The 20,999-nt window shown below is 36.9% G+C and overlaps 1 protein-coding gene across 4 annotated transcripts in view; it reads right to left on the minus strand.

Moving 5' to 3' along the window:
* PTPRK (protein tyrosine phosphatase receptor type K) overlaps window positions 1-20,999 on the minus strand; it is a 487,814-nt gene that overhangs the window by 296,591 nt on the left and 170,224 nt on the right. For all 4 annotated transcript variants that reach the window (XM_045842702.1, XM_045842700.1, XM_045842699.1 and 1 more), the window contains exon 3: window positions 7,233-7,504. In XM_045842702.1, coding sequence (XP_045698658.1) covers window positions 7,233-7,504 — 272 coding nt within the window. The remainder of the gene's footprint in view (window positions 1-7,232; window positions 7,505-20,999) is intronic.

Consider the following 20,999-nt stretch of genomic DNA (forward strand, 5'->3'; position numbering starts at 1 on the left):
ATTAGTACTACCCATGTATTAATGCACATCCTTAGTTTTTTTCCTCAAAAATTTGGGCAAAAAATTGCAAATAATACACGGCAAAATACAGTAACAAAATTATGTGCCCTCGAGGATGGTTAGGCTTCCAAGGGGTCTGAAAAGGAAGCATTTCAAAGGTGTGTTAACACAGATGCACAAAATAATGGGCAAGGCTTGCTTAAGGCTAAGAGAAACTTTTACAAAAAAAGTTATAGGCCTGAGGCATGACTACCCTGTTAGAAATTTATGATCAAATCACCCTGTGAAGTTACTTTCAGTTAAATTTATTACAGAGCACTTTTTTCATCCACACACTTGATTTCCATGTTTTGCCATGTATAATACATGTATTTCTGCTCAAATATTTTGGGAGAAAACAAGAATTCACATTATATGTGGGTGGTACTAAGGATGTGCATTATACATGGGTGTTGCTTAAAAGCATGGTGAAATACAGCAAATATTAAAACCAGACAAGGTGACATACATGAAGTATCCAGCTCAGTGTCTTACACATGGTAGACACCCAGCAGATGACCTTCCCTTCCTTTCTTTCTGCTTCTTTCAGTCACTGATTTATTGCCTGACAGATCTATTGATAGTTTCTTGTGTCTTCTCTCTACACCTGAGCTGAAAACCATGAATTGTTTCAATCAAAGACGGATAGGAATACTTTTTTATGTTAAATTACCATAGTTTTTTTAAGATTTTATTTATTTTTAGAGGGGGAAGGGGGGGAGAGAGAGAGAGAGAGAGAGAGAGAGAGAGAGAGAGAGAGAGAGAGAGAGAGAGAGAGACATCAATGTGCAGTTGCTAGAGGCCATGGCCTGCAACTTAGGCATGTGCCCTGACTGGGAATCGAACCTGCAATGCCTGGTTCGCAGCCCGCGCTCAATCCACTGAGCTACACCAGCCAGGGTGGATAGGAATACTTTTAATTTCCCCAAGTGTTTCACATGTTTCATCTGTAAACGATGTGGTGATAAGGGTGACAACACGAAAGTTGAAAAAAGGTGTGACGTGGCACATGAAGATGCTTTTGCCCGTATAGAGAAATGCCCACCTAAAAGTGGTTTAAAAACTGTTTATTATTACTATTTTTTATTATTTGACCTGAGAGTAAGACCCTGGCTCCCTCTCCTTCCATACTTTCTTCTGTCACCCTTAGTTTGTTTTCTCCTACCTCACAGTCACATGGTAACTGCAGTAGCTCCAAGCATCATAATCTCAGGTAACAACTCGCCTCTGTCTTTTTATCTGGGAGGAACATCTTTCCCCACCATAACTCTCTGGCCAAACTTGTGTCACACAGCCACTCTTAGGGGCAAAGGAAGTTGTGAAAGTAAGCGAGGTGGGTGGGAGTCTGGCCAATGTGGAAGAGAGAAGAAGGACTATTGAATAAAAAATTAATAAAATCTGTAACATTGTTATACAACATACTGAGCCAGAGTCATTTATAATGCTTATAAATGAAGAAGTTACAGCTATCAGCTATAGGTAGTATTAATGACTGAATTGTATCCTCCCTGTCTCCCCCACAAAAAAAAAAAAATCCATGTGTTGAAAGCCTAATCCCCAATGAGACTATATTTGGAGACAGGACCTTTGGGAGGTAAAGTTAAATGAGGTCATAAGGACGGGACGCTAATCTGATAGGCCTGGTGCCCTTAGAAGAGGAGCAAGAGACTCCAGAGTTTATGTGGCCACACCAAGTGAGGACCCAGTGGGAGGGGCCATCTGCAAGCCAGGAAGAGACCCCTCACCAGGACCCAAAGAGGCCACCACCCAGATGTTTGGGCTTTCCAGTCTGAGAGAAATAACGTTCTGTTGTCTCAGCCACCCAGTCTTCAGTGTCTGGTTATGGCACCCAGCAGACTAATCCCTCTAAGAAAAGAAAGCCGAGCCTCCTTTCTTCAGCGGGGCTCCACCTGGCTGAATTTGGAAGAGCTATGGCACAGGAGTGACATCTACTCTTCCTCACATTTTGCACGGATGGTTCATGAGCATGTCCTTACTTCAGCCCCTATCTCCAAGGATCAATCTTTTAGAGATTTTTTTATTTTAACTAAACACTCCCTTGGTTTAAGTCCCAGTCTTCTTAGATTCAAAGCCAGCAGTATCCCTGGAGTGTAAAAATCATCCCATTGCCAAAATATCAGTGCAATGCATGTTAACATAAACCTTTAAAAAGGAAACAAAAACAGAAAATTCCATGCCTATCCAGTTCTTAAAATTTTTTTCAAACCAATGAAAAATGTTAAGAAAATGGGTTGCAAAAGTTCAGTGTTTGTTTCTCAGTGAATTCAGGGGTTTAAAAACAAAAAAAAACCCCCACATTCTGCTATATTATCACTTTCTAATTTCTGGCCAAACCCCTGTGGTTTTCATCACGCATCATTTTTGTGATTAATGATGTGCACCCAGTTAATGGAAAACAGCAGATTAGGTTTTCACTAATAGTTTTGGAAGTTATGTCTGCCTGCCTCATTTGGTAACAACCTCACTGTTCAGTAAGAAACTAATGGATTTAATCCCAAAGCAGAACTTAGTTTTATAAATACAAGACAGGTCAGATTTCCAGAGAGGAGAAAATTACACTTTCAGAAGAGTGCTGATCTTCCATTGAAATTTAACACCAAGATAATGCCTCATAATGGGCTTTTTTTCCTTTTCACTTTTACCTATTAATCAATTTAAAATGTTACAGTACTTATTTGAAGCCTAGAAGACAAGGCAAAACTAGCACCTTGTGACCATGGCAAATAAAACAAATATAATATGATACTTTTTCTAATTCGTATGCTGAGAAAAAGAGACATCTATTGTTTTGAAGATACAGGTGAGAAACAGCTTCATATATTAGGGTTTCACTGCAGTGCTTACTTCATAAAATTTACATTTCCTTTTCTTGTTCCACTGCAGAAAGTGTTAGCTCCAAATAGCGTGGTTTAAGAGAAACAATGTGGTACAATGGGAAGCATAGTAATCTGAAACAGAAGAATCAGAGGCAAGAATTCTAGTCCTACTTCTGCCTCAAATTACTTTGGAAACAAATCTACACTTTGTTTTCATTTCCCCCACTACATTTTATATCTCTCTTAAGTCACTTAACAATTGCTATACTATTTCAAAGTTAATCTATTTATGTTTCACATTTCCCATCTGGACGAGGCTCCTTAAGGCTAGACCCCACATCTGATTTACATTATGATCTCCTACAGTGCCAACCTAGACTATAAGGTTATGAGAAGAGGGACTTTGCCTGTATCCTCAGGGGTTTGGCATTGTTTGACCTTATGCTAATGAGGTGCCAAGTATGTTAACATTAAAAAAAACAACAACAACCTAGGAAGAACAGCGTGAAGGGGGAGGGAAGTATAGGTGGCACACAGAGGGTTTTCTGGGCAGTGGAAAAACGCTGTATGAAACTATAATGATGGGCACATGTCATACATTTGTCAGCCTCTTAGAATGTACAACACCAGGAGTGAACATTAAAATTAACTATGGACTTCGAGTGATTCTGATGTCAATGTAGGTCCATCGATTGAGTACCACTCTGGTGGTTGATGTAGATTATAGGGGAGTCTATGTATGTGTGGGGGTGGGGAGTATATGGTAAATCTTTGTACTTTCCTCTCAGTTTTGCTGTGAACCTAAAACTGCTCAAAAATAATAATAATAAAGCCTTGTTTTTTAAATAGCATGCTTTCGAAACAGAAGAAAATTATCAGCACATATTAAATCCAGTGGAGTCTGCAAATTTTGTGTTTATCCATTATAATATTAACTAAACTTTATGATAAACACATGCCTTCTGTCACTTTTCTAAAAATAATATATATAATACACACACAAATATATATATAATTATTTATGTGATATAATAATCCAATGAGTAGAAACTATTGTGATTTTCCTTTTTTAGAGGAGGAAACTACAGTCAAAGAGATTAAGAAGCATGTCCAATTCTGCAGGGCTGAGAAATAAGAGTCAAAATTCACCCCAGAAAGCAGCCCCAAATTTCATGAGCCTCATCCTGATCTGCCAGGCAACCAAATTCATTATTTGGAAAACCATTTTTGCTTTTATTTCACTATTTTATGTATATTATTTTTTTCCTTTTTCAAATCAGAGGTTAAATTTCTTGGGGTTAAAAACTAGTATCTCCTCATTATTGAATAATACCCATCATGAGTAATTAAATTACCACGTCAGCTTCCTGTTCAGGCATCTGGCAAAATGGAATCACTGAGAAGCACAAGTGATAGCAATGATATGCTGTAGCTGTTTCAGATTCTTAGTTCAACAGAAAAGTGGGAAAGAGAGCAGCACACAGGTACATGTAAACTAGGGAGCTCTGTCACACAAAATGAGGGGATGCCCCCCCATTTCCAGGAGTATCCTCTATACAAAAATTAGTCCAAGTTCATTAAAAGTAGTGGCACTCTGGGACTATTTTCTTTTTGGTAGTTTTATTGCTGTAAAAATTGTGTGAGAAGGGGGTTGATTAGAGGAGTGGTCAGATAAGGAATGTCGCAAGCAAAGAAAATATAGGCCTCCTCTCTAGAAATACAAAAAAGTAAAAATAATTAGAAAAATCAGAGTATTAAAAATGTTTAATAAGAAGTTTAGAGTGTAAATTCTCTGGAGAAGAGAAATTGAGTAAACAATGGAAGAAAGGAGAATAATTTTTACTTAACCTAGAGTCTGGGAAAAAGTTAAAAATTATTCAGTTTTCCTTTTTATAAGAATTAAAATGAATAAGCAGCTAACATGACACATTGCAATAGGAATGTTTTAATTTTTTTTAAATCCATAAAGCTTCTGCATTAAGCAACAGTCAAAAGTGTTTCATGCTATTTCCTAATAGCAAAAAGGCTACATAAATATAGTTTATGTCGAGCTGGTTGTTTCTAATAACTGACGTACAGGTACAAGTATGTATCTAAATGACAGAATCGATGAAAACATCAACCAAATAATTTATTGAGCACTATGCACATGAAAAATGTTCTACTCTGCTATTTGTTTTCATTGATTGTTAAGTTTTGCAAGTTAAGTAAAAATATGTGGAAGCAAAGTAATCACTTAAAAAATGATCTGTGGCTCGAATTTCAACCTGCAACAAGGAGACATTTACCCATGGGTTCTTTTATTTCCTTATCTTGTTCCGTGACAAGAGATCTCCAAAAAGATCTTACTGGCCAAGCTGAATCTCTCCCAGAAACTTCTTTCACTGCTTGCTTATTAAACACACTGTAGGTCCATGTAAACTAGAGGGCTTGGTCATGCAAATGAGACTGAACAAAAAGCGTCCATCCAGTTCTAGGTACTATAACTCAACATTAATATTGCAGAATCTGTGCCATCAAAAAAGTTATTAATATCGCCCTGGCTGGGTGGCTCAGTGGATTGAGCGGCTAGCTGCCTGTGAACTGAAAGGTTGCCAGCTTTGTTCCCTGTCAGGGCACATGCCTGGGTTGCAGGCCAGGTCTCCAGCTGGGAGTGTGATTGATGTTTCTCCCTCTCCCTCTCCCTGAAAATAAATTTTTTAAGAAATTAAAAAGTTATTAATATCAATGGCTCAAAGATAGAGCTTAGGAAAATAAGGAAAAAGTGATGAATGTATGCCATTTCTTTGTCAGCAAGCAACAGAAGCCTAGTAACACAGATATATTACCTGTAGGGTTTATCAAACTCTACTTCTATGTTTTATTTTAAGGTATAACAGTTTGATTCCTTAACTATGTACACAGGTAGCAAAGAGCAAATCAGGTTGAATACAGGCAATATGACTCCAGTACCCAAATTTTTAACCATTTTGCTTTGTAATTAGATTTGTAATTTGGATCTTTTAAGGAGTCTGAATACATTGATAGTTTTATTTTGCTGAATCGTGGGGCTTTTCTTTTTAGTGCTAAGCCCCAATAACAGATTCCCTGTGAAGTTAGTATGACGATGCAACGGCAGTAATGAACCCACTGTTATCAGAGTTGTGCCCATCGAGCTTTCCCCCAGTATTTTAGCATTAGTTTCACACACTTGCACCAGTCCAGCTACCATGCATGCAGCCCTACCAAAGCTTTGGACCTCCCAAAGCAGATGGCTCTCCCAGATGGAATAAAAATACCTTTCTGTTCTGGAATAATGGAATCAACTGTTACCTAATGAAAACTCGTTGAACTCTCAATGACACATAACCCTGACTGAAGAGCTTTACCTCTGCAACAGTATCTATGAAGTGAAAGGCTTTTAACAAATAGAGAATCAACTCAAAACGAAGCAATTAAAACAATGCATTGAATTTTTCCCTTCTTTGGAAGTAAAGACTAACATAACCTGAAGAAATAGTTAAATTTTTAAATAACAGAAATAAAACTGTTCTTAACTTATATATTATCACTCATTGGACATAAAACTTGCTATTACAAAACCATATTCTGATTAGGCTCTCTAATAAGCTACAAATAAGAAGTCATATAAGTTAAACAGCAAATTCTAACACAAAAGTGAACTTTCAAAAGAGGTAACTTTCTGTTTCCAGGAACTGAATCTCATAGTGAGGATTATTGAATAATTCTCTGATATGGTAAATTAATCTTCTTGTTAAACCACATAAATTCAGTCACACAAAATATAAGCTAGGTATTAACACTATTTATTGCCTGATTTAAATGTAATGATATCAAGCATTTGGTAGTGGTGGTGGTGGTGGTGGTGGGGTCTCCGAAAAAGCTTTTCTTTTTTTTTGTTTGCTTAATTTTATACTTCATGTAACTTAGGAAGGAGAATGTCTCCTTCCTAAATAACATATTTCATGAAACACTATTTCATATTTATTTTCCAAATGCTATTTTCAAGAACTGAGTAAACCAATCAATCACTTGCAAATACTGCACTGCAATCAAAAACACTATTTCTTCCTGAACAGAGACATAGAAATATATCTGTCAATAAGTAAGTAGCTTTTTGCCAAACAACCAACAAATTCTGTACCTAAACTATTTTTTTTCTATATGTGAAATTATTTTCCTCTTTTTTTGAAAATTTTATGCCAAGGTATTTAAACATTTGTTCAAGGACAGGGCTGGGGAGAGTTAGACAGACTATCTTGCATTCTTGTGGGGCTAATAATTACCTCTAAGTATTACATACACAGTGAGATTCGATGACATCAAAGCATTAACCAGAAAAGAAAGCATGATTACCTGATATTCATTTGGCCAAAAGGTGCTCACTGCTAGCTCAGCCCGAAGCCAATCTCTACCCGTGAATCCAGTCACATTCCAAATTGGATTAGCAAGAGGTCCCTTATTCACCCTAACTAGTATGTTCAAAGTGCCAGGGTTCAACCCTTTTTGGCTATACAACAGGTAACTGAAATCAATACAGTGAGTGTCATTCTCCTTCATCGTAGGCAGCTGAAGTCTGGCTTTTTCTCCAGGGTCGTGATTTGAAGAGTCCACTATCATATAGGAACCTGAAATGACATTACATATAATAAAGTTAAATAAATATATAAGCAAAAAGGAGTATATGATAGAAAGAACACTAAAAATGGTATCAATCTATTCTGAGTGTTAAATTGAACTCAGAACTATGTCTTTCAGAACAGAGCCATAGAAAGAGGTCAAACAAGTAAATAAATTATTATAGGTGACAGATATTGTTCAAAGAACATGACATGTATTAACACATTTGCTCTCTGCAATAACCAAAGTTTATTCCTATTTCAAAAATTAGAAAATTGAGGAATAATTAGTAAATTCAAAGCCAAATACTATTTGATTATTTACATGGTCAAATAGGTAGGGCCTGGTTTAAATCCAGATCCCACTCTAAAAAAATCTAGTATTACTAAGCAAGGGTCTTTTAATATCAAACAAAGCAATAAATACCCTACAAGCCTGGTTTACATCCCGTGCGCACCTTTCCTTTTCCGTATCTATAACATGACATAGGAAAATAGGCTAAGAGTGTAGACACTGAAATCATTTATTATTTCCAATCCCAAGATCGTCAGTTATAAAAGCTATGTGACCTTTCGCAGTATACTAGCCACGCTAAACTGCAGGTCAGGGAAAAAAGGATACTTTGCAGTGTAATTATGAGGACTGAAATCTGTAATGTCAAAACTTCTAGACTGAGAATCTGATGTGGAATAGATTTACCCGTCTAGCACCTCACCCGTGAAGCTGTCAGCTATCACCATGGCCATTAGGCCTAATTCTGCAATAGTCCCTACGTTGCTCTATAGCTGCCAGAAACCGCATTTGACAATAACTAATCTATTTTAGTTCCTTTGATTTAATAAATATTTATTGGCTATTTACATGGGAAGGCACAAAACTAGAGAGGCTTACCCTCATAATACCTCACAGCCCCACCCTCATACATAGTCTGTTCTGCAGGTAAACCATAAAGTGCTAAATACAAAAATGAGACTTGAACATGAGCTGCCTGTATTAGCCCGAGGTCATGTCCAGAAAAACAGTGTGTTTTTCATGTTATTGTGCATTTCAACAAAGATCCATATGGAAAAATCAGATATTTATCACACTTAAGGAAGGACACAAATTTTATTATACAATATTTTCTCCCTAGGATGTAAATTTAACCTAAATGTAGTAGGTGTACTGTTACAGAATCCTGTATTACTAGGGTTGTATTTGGGCCCCTCTTCCTAACCATTTTGTAGAATTAGTCAACACTTTGGATTTCCTCTCTAAAACACAGTAACTTTTACCCACAACACTGCATGTTCATTGACTACTGGTCTAATTAGTTTAATTAACCCACCAAAACTTATTCAAATCATGGAAGATAAGAGGACGTCTAATGTAGAAGAAATCAAAATTTTAAATTGGACCAGTTCCCATCTGGGGGTGTTGTGATTCAGAGCTTGTGGGAAGATTTCATATCACAACACTACCAGGTCCAGTACAGAAAAAGCTTAGTACAGGGATAAGTTATACATATTACTTTTGCTTCATTTTTCCCAGTTCTCATCTTCTTTTGTGACCTGGAATTCCTTTTCTTTCTTTCTTCTTGATTCTTATTGACAGCACACTAACAAATAAATTGGCCACACATATTTTTGGATAAGTTATACTCTCTTTTTTTTTTAATTGGGTATCCTGGATCCCAATCCAATTTATAGAAGCAGGATGTATCTGTTTTTGGTTATATTTACATTCACATGCATGTATAACTGAAAAATACAAAGAATACATAGCAAAACATTAGTTGTATTATATAGGGGGAGTTGTGATAGTCTTCTGTTTTCTTATTTTTGTTTATGTACATTCACCAAATGTTCCACATGATCATACAATGGATTTGTACTTTTAAAAAAAGAGAGAGAGAAATACATGAATACTATTTTACAAGAGGAACATCAAATAAATAATGATAAATACTTAGAAAATAAAGACAAGTATTTTGCCTTTAAAAATAAATCCAATCTGCATTCTACAGATTGAGAGCATCCTGGCTTTCCTTCAACAACAAGAAATATACAAAAATCAGAAACTTCATACTGCAATTCATTTAAAAAGAGAGAGAAGCAGAGAGTATTTAGACTAAATATAATTTTTATTATAAAAAATAGCCAGAGACTACAAGACCCATATTCATAAATACCAGTCTAAGATCTAGATGAATAATGTCCTATGAATTGTATATCTTAATAAAATTTTTATCTTTAAGCCAGATAAAGGATTAACTGCAAAGAAAATAATGAAAAAATAAGTTGCCATACTTCATCCTAAAACTCCTTTATGTGTGTGCATATATATATATATACACACATATACATATATGTGTGTATATATATAGATACACACCAACACCAACATGGTATTTTTATTGCCAGTTTTTTAAAAAAATATTTTATTTATTTATTTATTTTAGAGAAAAAGAGGAAGGGAAGGAGAACGAGAGGGAGAAAAACACCAATGTGTGGTTGCCTCTCACACACCCACTACTGGAGACCTGGCCTGCAACCCAGGCATGTGCCCTGACTGGGAATCAAACCAGCGACCGTTTGGTTCACAGGCTGGTACTCAATCCACTGAGCCATATCAGCCAGGGATCCACATATAAATTTTATAGAAAAAAAATTAATTCCACAAGTAACAATCTTCAAATAGCCACAATGTAGTTCCAGGTTTTAAAGTCAATCCATGACCAGGAATCAAACTGGCAACCCTTTGGTTAGCAGTCCATGCTCAATCCACTGAGCTACACCAGCCAGGGCTTATTGACAGTTCTTATTTAAAATATGTAGAATGTGCCCTATAAACTATATGAAGAGAAATTCCTACTTTTCTGGCTTAGTGCTGACAACCCTCCATGATTTGGTCACAAAGTAATTTTACCACTTTATCTCCTACCCCTGTTCCTCACAAACCACCTTCTCCAACCTGACAGAACCCTCACTGTTTCTACACATAGCATGCCCATTTTCTTCTCCAGTTGGGTGCATGTTCTTGGAAGGAAGCCTCCCCTCATCTAAAGCCCTAGCCAATTTTTACCCACAATTCTTCCTCAGCTCCAGCCCATGTCAGGCTTTCCCTACCTTTAATGCCTTTGGTAGTGCTTTCTGCTCTTATGGTTCTGGCTTTTAATTATGCACTGCTTTTGTACACATTTTAAATCACATATATACAGACCCTGGCTGGATAGCGCAGGTGGTTGGAGTGTTGTCCAGCTACACCAAGGTTGCGGGTTTGATCCCTAGTCAGAGCACATACAAGAAGCCACCAATGAATGCATAAACAAGTGGAACAAGAAATCTGTATCGCTCCCCCCCCACTTTCTCTCTATATCAATAAATAAAAAACGCTTTAAAAATGTATATAGGGACAATTTATCTCTCTCAGAAGATAGCACCAATTCAGAGTCCAATCAGAAGACGGCAGTCACAAAGTAAATGTAACAATGAAAGTGTAGTACCAAGAATTATTAACTATAAGAGAGCAGAAACTTTAAAGTTGTACAGAGAACCCCAAAGGATAACTACAATACCCAAGGAGAGAAAGAACACGGAAAGGGGAGGAAGGCTGCCGAGGATCAGACCTCTTAGGAAGGTGTGGTGGCTGCAGCCTACTGGGTGGTAGAGGAGTTTGCTTGGTCCTCAGGCCAGAGCTGGCAGGAAACACTTCCCTGCAGCGGGGTGGTGTGAGGGCTCAGGAGTGCTGTGGCACTTGGGAAGGGTCACAGCAAGGTGGGCGCCAGACCAGAGCTGCAGCTGCAAGCTCACTGGGGGACTGCAGGCACTGGGCGTGTCACCAGGCAACTTTTAGCTGTTATACCAGCAAGAGGAAACTAAAATAGAAGCACAATTCAACCAGTAGAAGCTGCTTCCCACTAAAATGCCCCTTCAGCACCCTATACTGACAAAGCTTAACATTGTGAAAGCTACAAAGAAGAAATGCTGAAAGAGTCAAGCTCCACTATCACAGGGCAGGTAATGAAGAGTAGATTTTGAGCAGCAAAAAAATGAATTGATAATCAGCATGCATCTAGCAAAGGCCTTGTATATAGAAGTTCAATAAATCTTGTTGGTTTTAGCTGGGTAATCGATTGGCTGAATGAATAAGAGGAAAATAGAATAGCTCTTAGAACATAACAACATGTAACTGTTCAAGCAGTACCAACATGTAAAATAAGTTATCAGAAAACATCAAAAGAACAAGAGATTTGCAAATCTCTTTAAGATACCTAGATTCTCATTTGTATTCTTCATCCAATCTAATGTGATATAATACATCGTGTGGCTTCTGGAAAATTCTACTATACGCATACGAGAAAATGAGAGAAAACAGAAAAAACTTTATCTTCAGGTTTTTCATGATAGTAGTTTTGACCTCAAGAATCCCAGAAGGGTCTTGGGGACCCATAGTGGTCCTGGACTACATGTGGAAAGCACTATATTATAATACACATAATTCTTTTCATTTTTATGCTCCAACAAGAACATAATCAGTACTTTCATTTATATTGAGTCTATTTCCCTCGTGCAGTCTTTGCAGTATGTAAAAATATACTCCACAAAACAAAAGTCTTCACTGGGATAGTGGATATCTAGAGAATGAAAATAGAAAAAGCTGAATACTTTTACACCAGTATAAATTTCCAGGGTGTATTATTCCAAGTTGATCAAAGAAACAGAATAGGATAGATACATGCATGCATTCACACATACATACATGCACATGTATACACACACCTATTTGTTTGGTTGACTAACAACAACCAAAATCATGATTTGGGTCCCTGCTCATCCACATTAAATTTTTTGTTGTTGTTAATGTTTAAGCATTTCTGTTACTATTACCTTTGCACTAAAGCCAATGCCACTGACCTTTTTATTTTTTATTTTTTATATCTTTCAGCTTCTCATTTCCTTTCTTCAAGTTTTTTCCCCTAACCCCTTCATTCTTCATCTAATCAGGTGACAACATAATTTACCAAGTTACTAAAAATAAGAACCTAGGAATCAGTTTGCTTTTCCCCTTTCCCTCCCACTTCTCTTATAATATATAATTCTAAACTATCTCCTGAACCCATCCTCTTCTCTCCATCTTCACTAGTCTTATCAAACTCCTACCAACTCTCAGGACAACCAGAATAGGCTTCTAACAGGTTTCATAATCTCCACATTAGCAGCCCTAAAATAGTTCCCTACAGGCAGCCAGATTGCTTTCAAAACATACAATTAATTTCCGCTCACCCCAACATTGCAATGAGAATAAAATGCAACCTCTTCCTAACCTACCAGATTCCATATAATCTGGCCTTTCTCTCTCATTATCTCCTACCATTTTCTTCCCTTACTCAATGTGCTCCAGAGATAGTGGGCTTCCCTCTGCCGTTTGGAAACCCAAACTCACACCTGCCTCTGCATTTCTACTGGATTTTCCCCTGCTTGCAATGCTCTTTACTCAGCTGGTTTATTTTCATCATTCAGGTCTTGGCTCTAATGTTATCTATTAGTGAAGCACCCCTTGGTGTGTTAACTAAAGTGGTTCCTCCTAAGGTTCTTTCTAACATGTCCTTCTTTGTTAATTCCTGCATACCACTTGCCTCATACTGATTTTAATTTATTTGTTTACTCAGTTGAAAAACTCCAGTTAAAGTCTAGATTTCATCTGTCTTGTTCATCGCAAAACCTAGACCAATGTCTGGAATATTCAGTGTGGAAGAGCATGTTCATTAAAACTAAATAGGACAACTACTACCTATTTGTATTTCCTGCTCTGCATGTCCATAGCACTTCTATAATGCTCTCTTATGTACCAAATACAGTGCACCTATCTGTGCACCTGCCAGCTCTACCACAAGCTTTTGAAGATCAGAAATATCATTTTCCTCTAGCATCGAACAGATTTTGCACCTGTAAACTCCTGGTGAACTCAACTGAAGGAAATCAAAAATATGTAATTATAGAAATAATAACAACATTGTTTTTTTCAGATAGAACAAAAAGTCGTGGAATCTGAAAGGACTATAAATGTTCTCAATCTTGTCAGTTCCCCTAGTGATTCCATTATCTGCATAAGGTTGAAATAGGTGCCCTCACATTTTTTGCATGCTCTATTATTAATTCCTCAAACTTTTGCATTCTATTATCTCTAAGATAATGCTTCCCTTCTAATAGAGTTCACCCTGTACACCATGCCATTTGTTCCTAAAAGACAGAATGAAGCGCACATTATAAAATGTCAGATTGGAAAAAGTAAACTTGTCCCTCAAACTCCAATTCAAAAAGACTGAGCATGCATCCTCGCAGTATTCTATTTCCAACATATTGTGCTTCCTAAATATTCCTCCTTTTGCTTTAGAAAAATATAAATCTGTGTTACTGACATTCTGCAGGACTAAAATTTCTCATATTCCCTGAGTAAATCTTTGTATTTGTTCTAGATAGTCAACTTAGATTTGAAAATTTAAGAAGTCTTGATTTCAGAGAACATCTTCTTAAATTTTCAGGCAACACAATATTTTAGGTAAAATGAGCACAATACTTCTTCTTGGGGTACTAGCCTCCTCAGGGAGTTTAACTGCTACATGTTAAGATTTAGGAACCGGGCCAAACATTATGCTATTGTTCCCCTACAACATCATAGAAAGCAGAAGCATGAATCTACTTGGCCCTTATTCTGACCACTAAAATTTTCATTAAGTCTGCTGTCAAGACTCAATGAGCTTGTCTTTAAGTGTTACAACATGCTAATTGGGTAGGTTCTTAGTATTGGCTTTTTTAGACATAGTCATTCCTTTCTCCGTTAAATAATAGAGAGAATCTAGCCAGAAAATGTATAAAAACATTCGAAAGGTAAAATTGAAATGACATTGTGAAAAATTAGTACACTTAAAAATTTCCAAACTTTCCTCACAACCTCCCTCAAGCCTTTACAACTCTAACTAACAGCATTCATTCCAATGTGTCAACAACCTCCTTCCCAGCTCTTTCCTTCCTATGCCTTTCTTTATTTTTTTTCTTTGTTTATACTTAGAGAGAGGGTATGGAGCAAAAAAGAGGGAGAGAAACATCAATGTACCAGAGAAACATTGAATGGTTGCCTCTCGCAGGCTCCCAATCGGGCACCTGGCCTGCAACCCAGGTGAGTGCCCTGATAAGGAATTGAACCTGTGACCTTTCAGTTTGTGGGACAATGCCCAATCCACTGAGCCACACCAATTGAAGCCCTCCCTATTCCTTTCCAACCCTCTTTTCTGAAAGTTCTTTCTTTCTTTAAAATTTGATGATAATATAGAATATTCTCTCTGTAAACACACAAACAGACAAAACTTCACCGACAACAGTAAAGGACTCATAGATGTAAGTTTAAGATCTCCTGTGATTTCTTCTTCCATTTCCGAAACTGCAGCACTCTTCCCCATGGCTCCCCAACCTGCATATCTTTTCTCTTATGTGATACTGAAATGTCTTGAGAAGCAGCTACTAAAATAAAAAGCAACTTGAAAGAGAATAATCCTTCTCTTACATTATGAAGGCAAGAGAGCCTGTGTCCTACAGCTAATTTTGTGAATCATCACTTGTCTTTTCCAAGGAATGAAGATTGGAAAGAGCAAGAGAAGATAGTACAACCTGCAGCCTCTGGAAACAGCAAAAAGACTAAATGCCACACTAACAATTCCAGCCTATTGTCTAGATATATTTTAACTCTTAGTAACAGAAGACAAGGGCTTAAGGTCAGTAAAGAATGTGTACAGTGCTTCCCTATCTCCATAGAAATGGATATTCCCAAAGTCAAAATATTTTATTCAGTTTTTGTAGTATGTCTGAAAGAACCAAAAATCTATATTAATATATTAGAAGAATTAGGCTTTCTTCTGACTCAAAGTTAACAAATAGAGTCAACAACTACTCCTGAAAAAGAAAATGGTAATGACCAAGTAGAAACGAACTTGGGTTGGGCAAGATTTCTCAACTGAGTTCTCAGACTCAAAAGTGATCAAACTACAGAAAAAGTTCAATGGCCAACCAAGGAAACTGCATTCTTTATTCAGCAATGAAAGTTCTAAATTATAATAATAGTTATTTTATAAAAGTCTCAAAAGGAAGAAATGACATTTTTTCTACTGTTATCCAGATGAAACTATATTCTTATCCATGAACTGGTTAAAAATTCAGGCTCTGAAGTCACAGAGACCTGATTCTGCTACCGAACTCTGACACTGCCCACCCCAACCATCCAACTCTCCTCTAATATTCTTGAGACAAATATCTTAGGCTCAGAAAAGATAAGTGTCTTAGATACAACAAAATTACTGTTTGAAAGCAGTGTTGTGGAGAATTACAGAAATGGGAACTATCAAAGTAAAAACATCTCTTTTTTTATTTACAAGTATTATCTAAACCAAAAATCAATCTGTCTGCTTGGTTTTCAAAAACACCGTCTGTCTTACAAGGCATACATCAAACAAAGGGGGGCGGGGAGCAAAAGGAATTGATAGTAGATATAGATAGAGTATTCAAGATAGAGAAATGAAGAAAAGAATCCAAGTGAGAGGACTAAAAGAGAAGAAATAAGCAATTAAACTTTAAAATACAAGATCTAGGAAGACAAAAGAGGAAGAGCAGGATGATAGAGAAAATGGGTTTATATTTCTTTCCTGTCTCTCCAAGTAACTTCATGACTCATACAAATACGACAAAAGAAACTGTGGTCCCAGAAATAAAAAAGCAAATGAGAATGGTATCATCACCTCAAATGCTGAGATGACTGGTTTTGGTCACAAGGAGTTTAATCATCTGTAATGAAATATTAAATATGAAAACTCTTTAATTGATACATTTCTATAAATCTCCTGAGCCTACATTAATTTAAGATAGAATAATGGAATTAGTGGTTCCCAATACTGTAGCAAACTGTAATAATGCTGAATCATATCACTGTTCTCTAGGATAAGCTATGCCACGTCCAGTGCTGCCGATTCAGCTGCTATTTTTTAAAAAATCACTAAAACACACTTGGTCACTTATGAAGAGCAATACTGACCAATGGTGAGGAAAGAAAGAGCATGAAAATATTTTCCTGACTGCTGGCATGCAATTAAGTCAACTTCCTCTTAGGAAAAACAATCACCCCAGGATATTCATCCCACAAAACATGCCTTTTAAACTTCACCAGAAAAGCCTGCATGATGCAAGTGACCTCCATTCCGATAGTGCTCGCTTGCCCTGAGAGCAACTGGGAATTGCACTTTAATGTTTTCATAAATGTTAACTTAAGGCTCAATGGGAGAACACAAACATTGAGAAACTGTAGAATTCCACTTTACATACTAACTTTGTAAAGCTTTATCCTGAGGTATACTGTAGAAGCTAAAATGAAAAGAGTTTTATCCAAAACAAGTTTAACAGTTGGGCAAGGAACTCTGACTAACAATCAAGCACAGGTGTTTCCCCGCCTCCCCCCCAAAGGCACACTGGCCCTCTTTTATAAAAGAAAAGAGGAAATGTTTATTAATTTAAAAAGTTCAACTTTCAGAGTTTTTAATCTACTGAGATATATTTTCAAGATTTCAGTGATATTCATGAGATAAATAGAAACATATTACACACACAGAATAGGATCAAACTACTCACCTGGAGAATAACAGAAACAAAGATAAGTCTCCAACATTACTTTCTTCTAACTATAATATTATCAAGTATCTCCCTAGGAACTGTTTATATGACTTTAAAAAAATGATTGCTGTTAAATGGTCCTACAAGCAGTGACGAACTCTGCAAGCATAATAAACTAGCAACGATTACTCCAATCATGTTGATATACACCCATTAGATTCAGTATGATTCTGCTGGTTAGAGAAATCAAGTGCATGTTCTCAAGGAGGTAATACCGTATATATAATACTCAAGATCCTCTCAAGTCTGGTCCACAGAAGCCCTGCAGTGCTTATATGCCATAAAGCACCAGCATAAACTCTTAGTTTGCACTTCATAATGACACAATAGGCATTTTTTGCCCTTTTTTTACCCTCCATTTTGCTTTGAAGGCTTGTATACTTCTTTCTCCTTTATGGAGCTTAAATTGGCAATCTCCTTAAATTCCTTTCATTGATCATAGAACTCTGTAGGTTATTAACAGATCTGACATTTCCAACTTTGTAGTGTTAAAGTTTACAGAACTTTCCAAAATTAATGGCAAACTTCTAAAGGGCTATTGCCACGGATTAGCCCTTTCCACATCATGGTCAACACACAGCAGATATCTCCTTAACAGAAATGATGATGGAGCCTAACTGGAATGTGTTAAGAATAGAACTACTTAAAACAGTAAAAATATTTTATTAATGCAAACTTCTAGCTAGAAAGATACTTAATACATAAAATGCTAACCATTATACTGAGGAATGTGAGGTTTAGGAAAGTTAAATAATTTGCCCAGAACTAACTCTAATACAAAAACCATTATTTTCAGCTCCTGTATTATGCTCTTATCAAAGTGCTCTTACAAAAAAATAGCATAATTTATTTTTTGAAATTCCAGGGAAACCTAGTGAGCATAAATTTAAAGTGCTCTAAAAAATATCATTTCAGTGTTTTTTCTTCATGAGGCCTTGGTTTGCAGCTTGGCCTCTTAGGGTCACTTCCAAGCCCAGCACAAGAAGCAGCCATACAAGGATTGCTCTGTAGCTAATTCCCAATGAATCCAGGCAAGATGCAGCCAGCATCTGATCTTGGCCTGCACCCCCTGAAGACCTCAGAGCCAGAATATTCAGTGTAGAGTTTCAGACCACCTGAAAGACAACCTCCACTAGTAACACACTGAAGGGGCAGATTCGTCAGGCACCTGAGTGTCACTGAAGCACATCTCACTCCATGGTGTTGGCCACTACATGGCAAATCCTCCACTGTATTCACAACCAGTCCTCAGAGACAACCAGCCTGGGAGTAAATCCCTCCCATTGCTGTGTCAACAGCAATCAAGGCTCAACTAAACAGGAGGGTGGGCACAGCCCAAATAGGGGTGCACCTGGAATGCTCAGCTCAGGTAACAAAGGAGGCCATGCCATTGCGCTCTACAGAGTACACTTACTATATTAGACCACTCTACCAAGACTGGAAGAAATACTGGCCCAACCTAATACATAGAAACAAACACAGGGAGGCAGCCAGAATGAGGAAACAGAGAAACAGGTCACAAATGAAAGAACAGAATGAAATTCCAGAAAAAGAACCAAATAAAATGGAAACAAGCACTCCACCAGATACAGACCTTAAAACACTGGTTATAAGAATGCTCAATGAACTCAGGTGAAGAGTAGATGAACTTAGTGAGCAGTTCAACAAAGAGATAGGAAACATTAAAATGAACCAGTCAGATATATAGAATATAACTGAAATAAACAATACATTACAGGGAATCAACAGTAGGGCAGATGAAACAGAGGATCAAACCAGCTATTTGAAAGATAAGGAAACAGAGAACACCCAATCAGAACAGCAAAAATAAAAAAAGAATCCAAAAACTGAGGGTAGTTTAAGAAGCCTCTAGGACAACTCCAATACCAATATTTGCATCATAGAGGTGCCAGAAGGAGAAAACAGACAGCAAGAAATTAAAGATGTACTTGAAAACATAACAACAGGAGATTTCTGTAGCCTGGTGAAGGAAATAGACATCCAAGTTCAGGAAATGCAGAGAGTCCCAAACAAGATGAACCCAAAGAGGCCCACACCAAGACACATCATAATTATAACGCCACAGATTAAAGACAGTACAGAATCATAAAAACCGCCAGAAAAAGACAGTTATCTACCATAACATTTCTTATGGTAGAACGTAGCTCCCATAAAATTTCTCAACAGAAACTTTGCAGGCCTGATGGGATTTGCACAAAATTTCCAAAGTGATGAAAAGCAAGGATCTACAATCAAAATTACTCTACCCAGCAAAACTATCATATAGTATTGAAGGACAGATAAAGAGCATCCCAAAGAAGAAAAAGCCAAAGCAGTTCATCAGCACCAAACTGGTATTATTCAACACAAGAAATATTACCGGGTTGTTTTGATGAAGATGAAAAAGCAGATAAAAAACATAAGTAATAAAATGGCAATGCGTACTTCTAGATCAACAATTACTTTAAATGCAAATGGATTATATGCTCCAATCGAAAAACATAGGGAGGCTGAATGGATAACAAAACAAGGCCCTTACATACGCTGTTTACAAGAGACTCATTTCAGACCAAAAGATAGATACAGACTGTAAGTAAAGGATAGAAAAGATATTTCATGAAAATGGAAACAACCAAAAAAAAAAAAAACTGGGGTAGCAATACTTACACTAGACAGGTAAACTTCTTAAAACAAAGGCTATAACAAGAGACAACAAAGAACCCAACAATTCCACTTCTGGGAATTTATCCAAAGAAATTCAAAACACTAAATTGAAAGGACATATGTATCTATATGTTCATTGCAGCATTATTTATAATAGCCAAGATATGGAAGCATGCTAAGTGTCCATGAATAGATGAATAAAGAAGTAGGGATGCATATACATGATGACATAAGACTCAACCATAAAAAAAAAAAGAATGAAATCTTGCCATCTGCAACAACATGGATGGACCTCGAATGTTTTGTGATGAGTGAAATGTCAAAGAAAGACAAATGACACATGATTTCACCTATACTTGGAATCTAAAAAATAAAGTGAACAAACAAGCAGACCAGAAACAGACTCACAGGTACAGAGAACATTTTGACAGCTGCCAGATGGGAGGGAGGTTGTACAAACTGGTAGTTACAGATTAGTCACAGGGATATAAAGTACAATGTAGGGAATACAGCCAATAATATTTTAATAACTATGTATGGTTTCAGATGGGCACTAGATTAATCAAGGTCTACTCCCTGAGTTGTACGCTTGAAACCAATATAATATTCTATGTCACCTACAATTGAAAAACATTTTAAATATATTAAAAAAAACAAAACAGTGGTAACCTCTTTAAAGGAGAGATTGGCTATAGGGTCATATAATGGAAAGACATGATCACAACCAATCTTTCTTCTGAGAAAATGAGTATGGAGCTATTATCTGAAGAGTGAGTCATTATAGCTGAGGAGAAGAAGAAAGGTCACCACTTGTGCAAAGGACCTGGAGCAGAGAGATTATAACGCGTAAGACGTATTGAACGTTGGGCAGGATAAGAATAGAAGAGATAAGCATGGAGAAGCAGGAAGTATACAGGCCAAGAAGGCCCATAGAGAAAGATAAGGAGTTTTGGCTTAATCCTAACTGTTATAGAAATATACGGAACAGATTGAAGCTGAGGAGGCAGAGGTTGCTGTCCTAATTTAGATGCACACATTGGAAAATCACCATGGCTACAGTGTAGAGAATAGATGGGTAAAGAGGTAAGGAGCAGGCAGAGTGGTTAAGGAAGACAGACCAGTTGCAAAATAGTTGTAGCATTCAGGT

This window comes from Phyllostomus hastatus, unplaced genomic scaffold, assembly GCF_019186645.2.
Source record: "Phyllostomus hastatus isolate PE091 unplaced genomic scaffold, TTU_PhHast_1.1 phas_contig_40, whole genome shotgun sequence".
In the NCBI taxonomy this organism is placed as follows: Eukaryota; Metazoa; Chordata; class Mammalia; order Chiroptera; family Phyllostomidae; genus Phyllostomus; species Phyllostomus hastatus.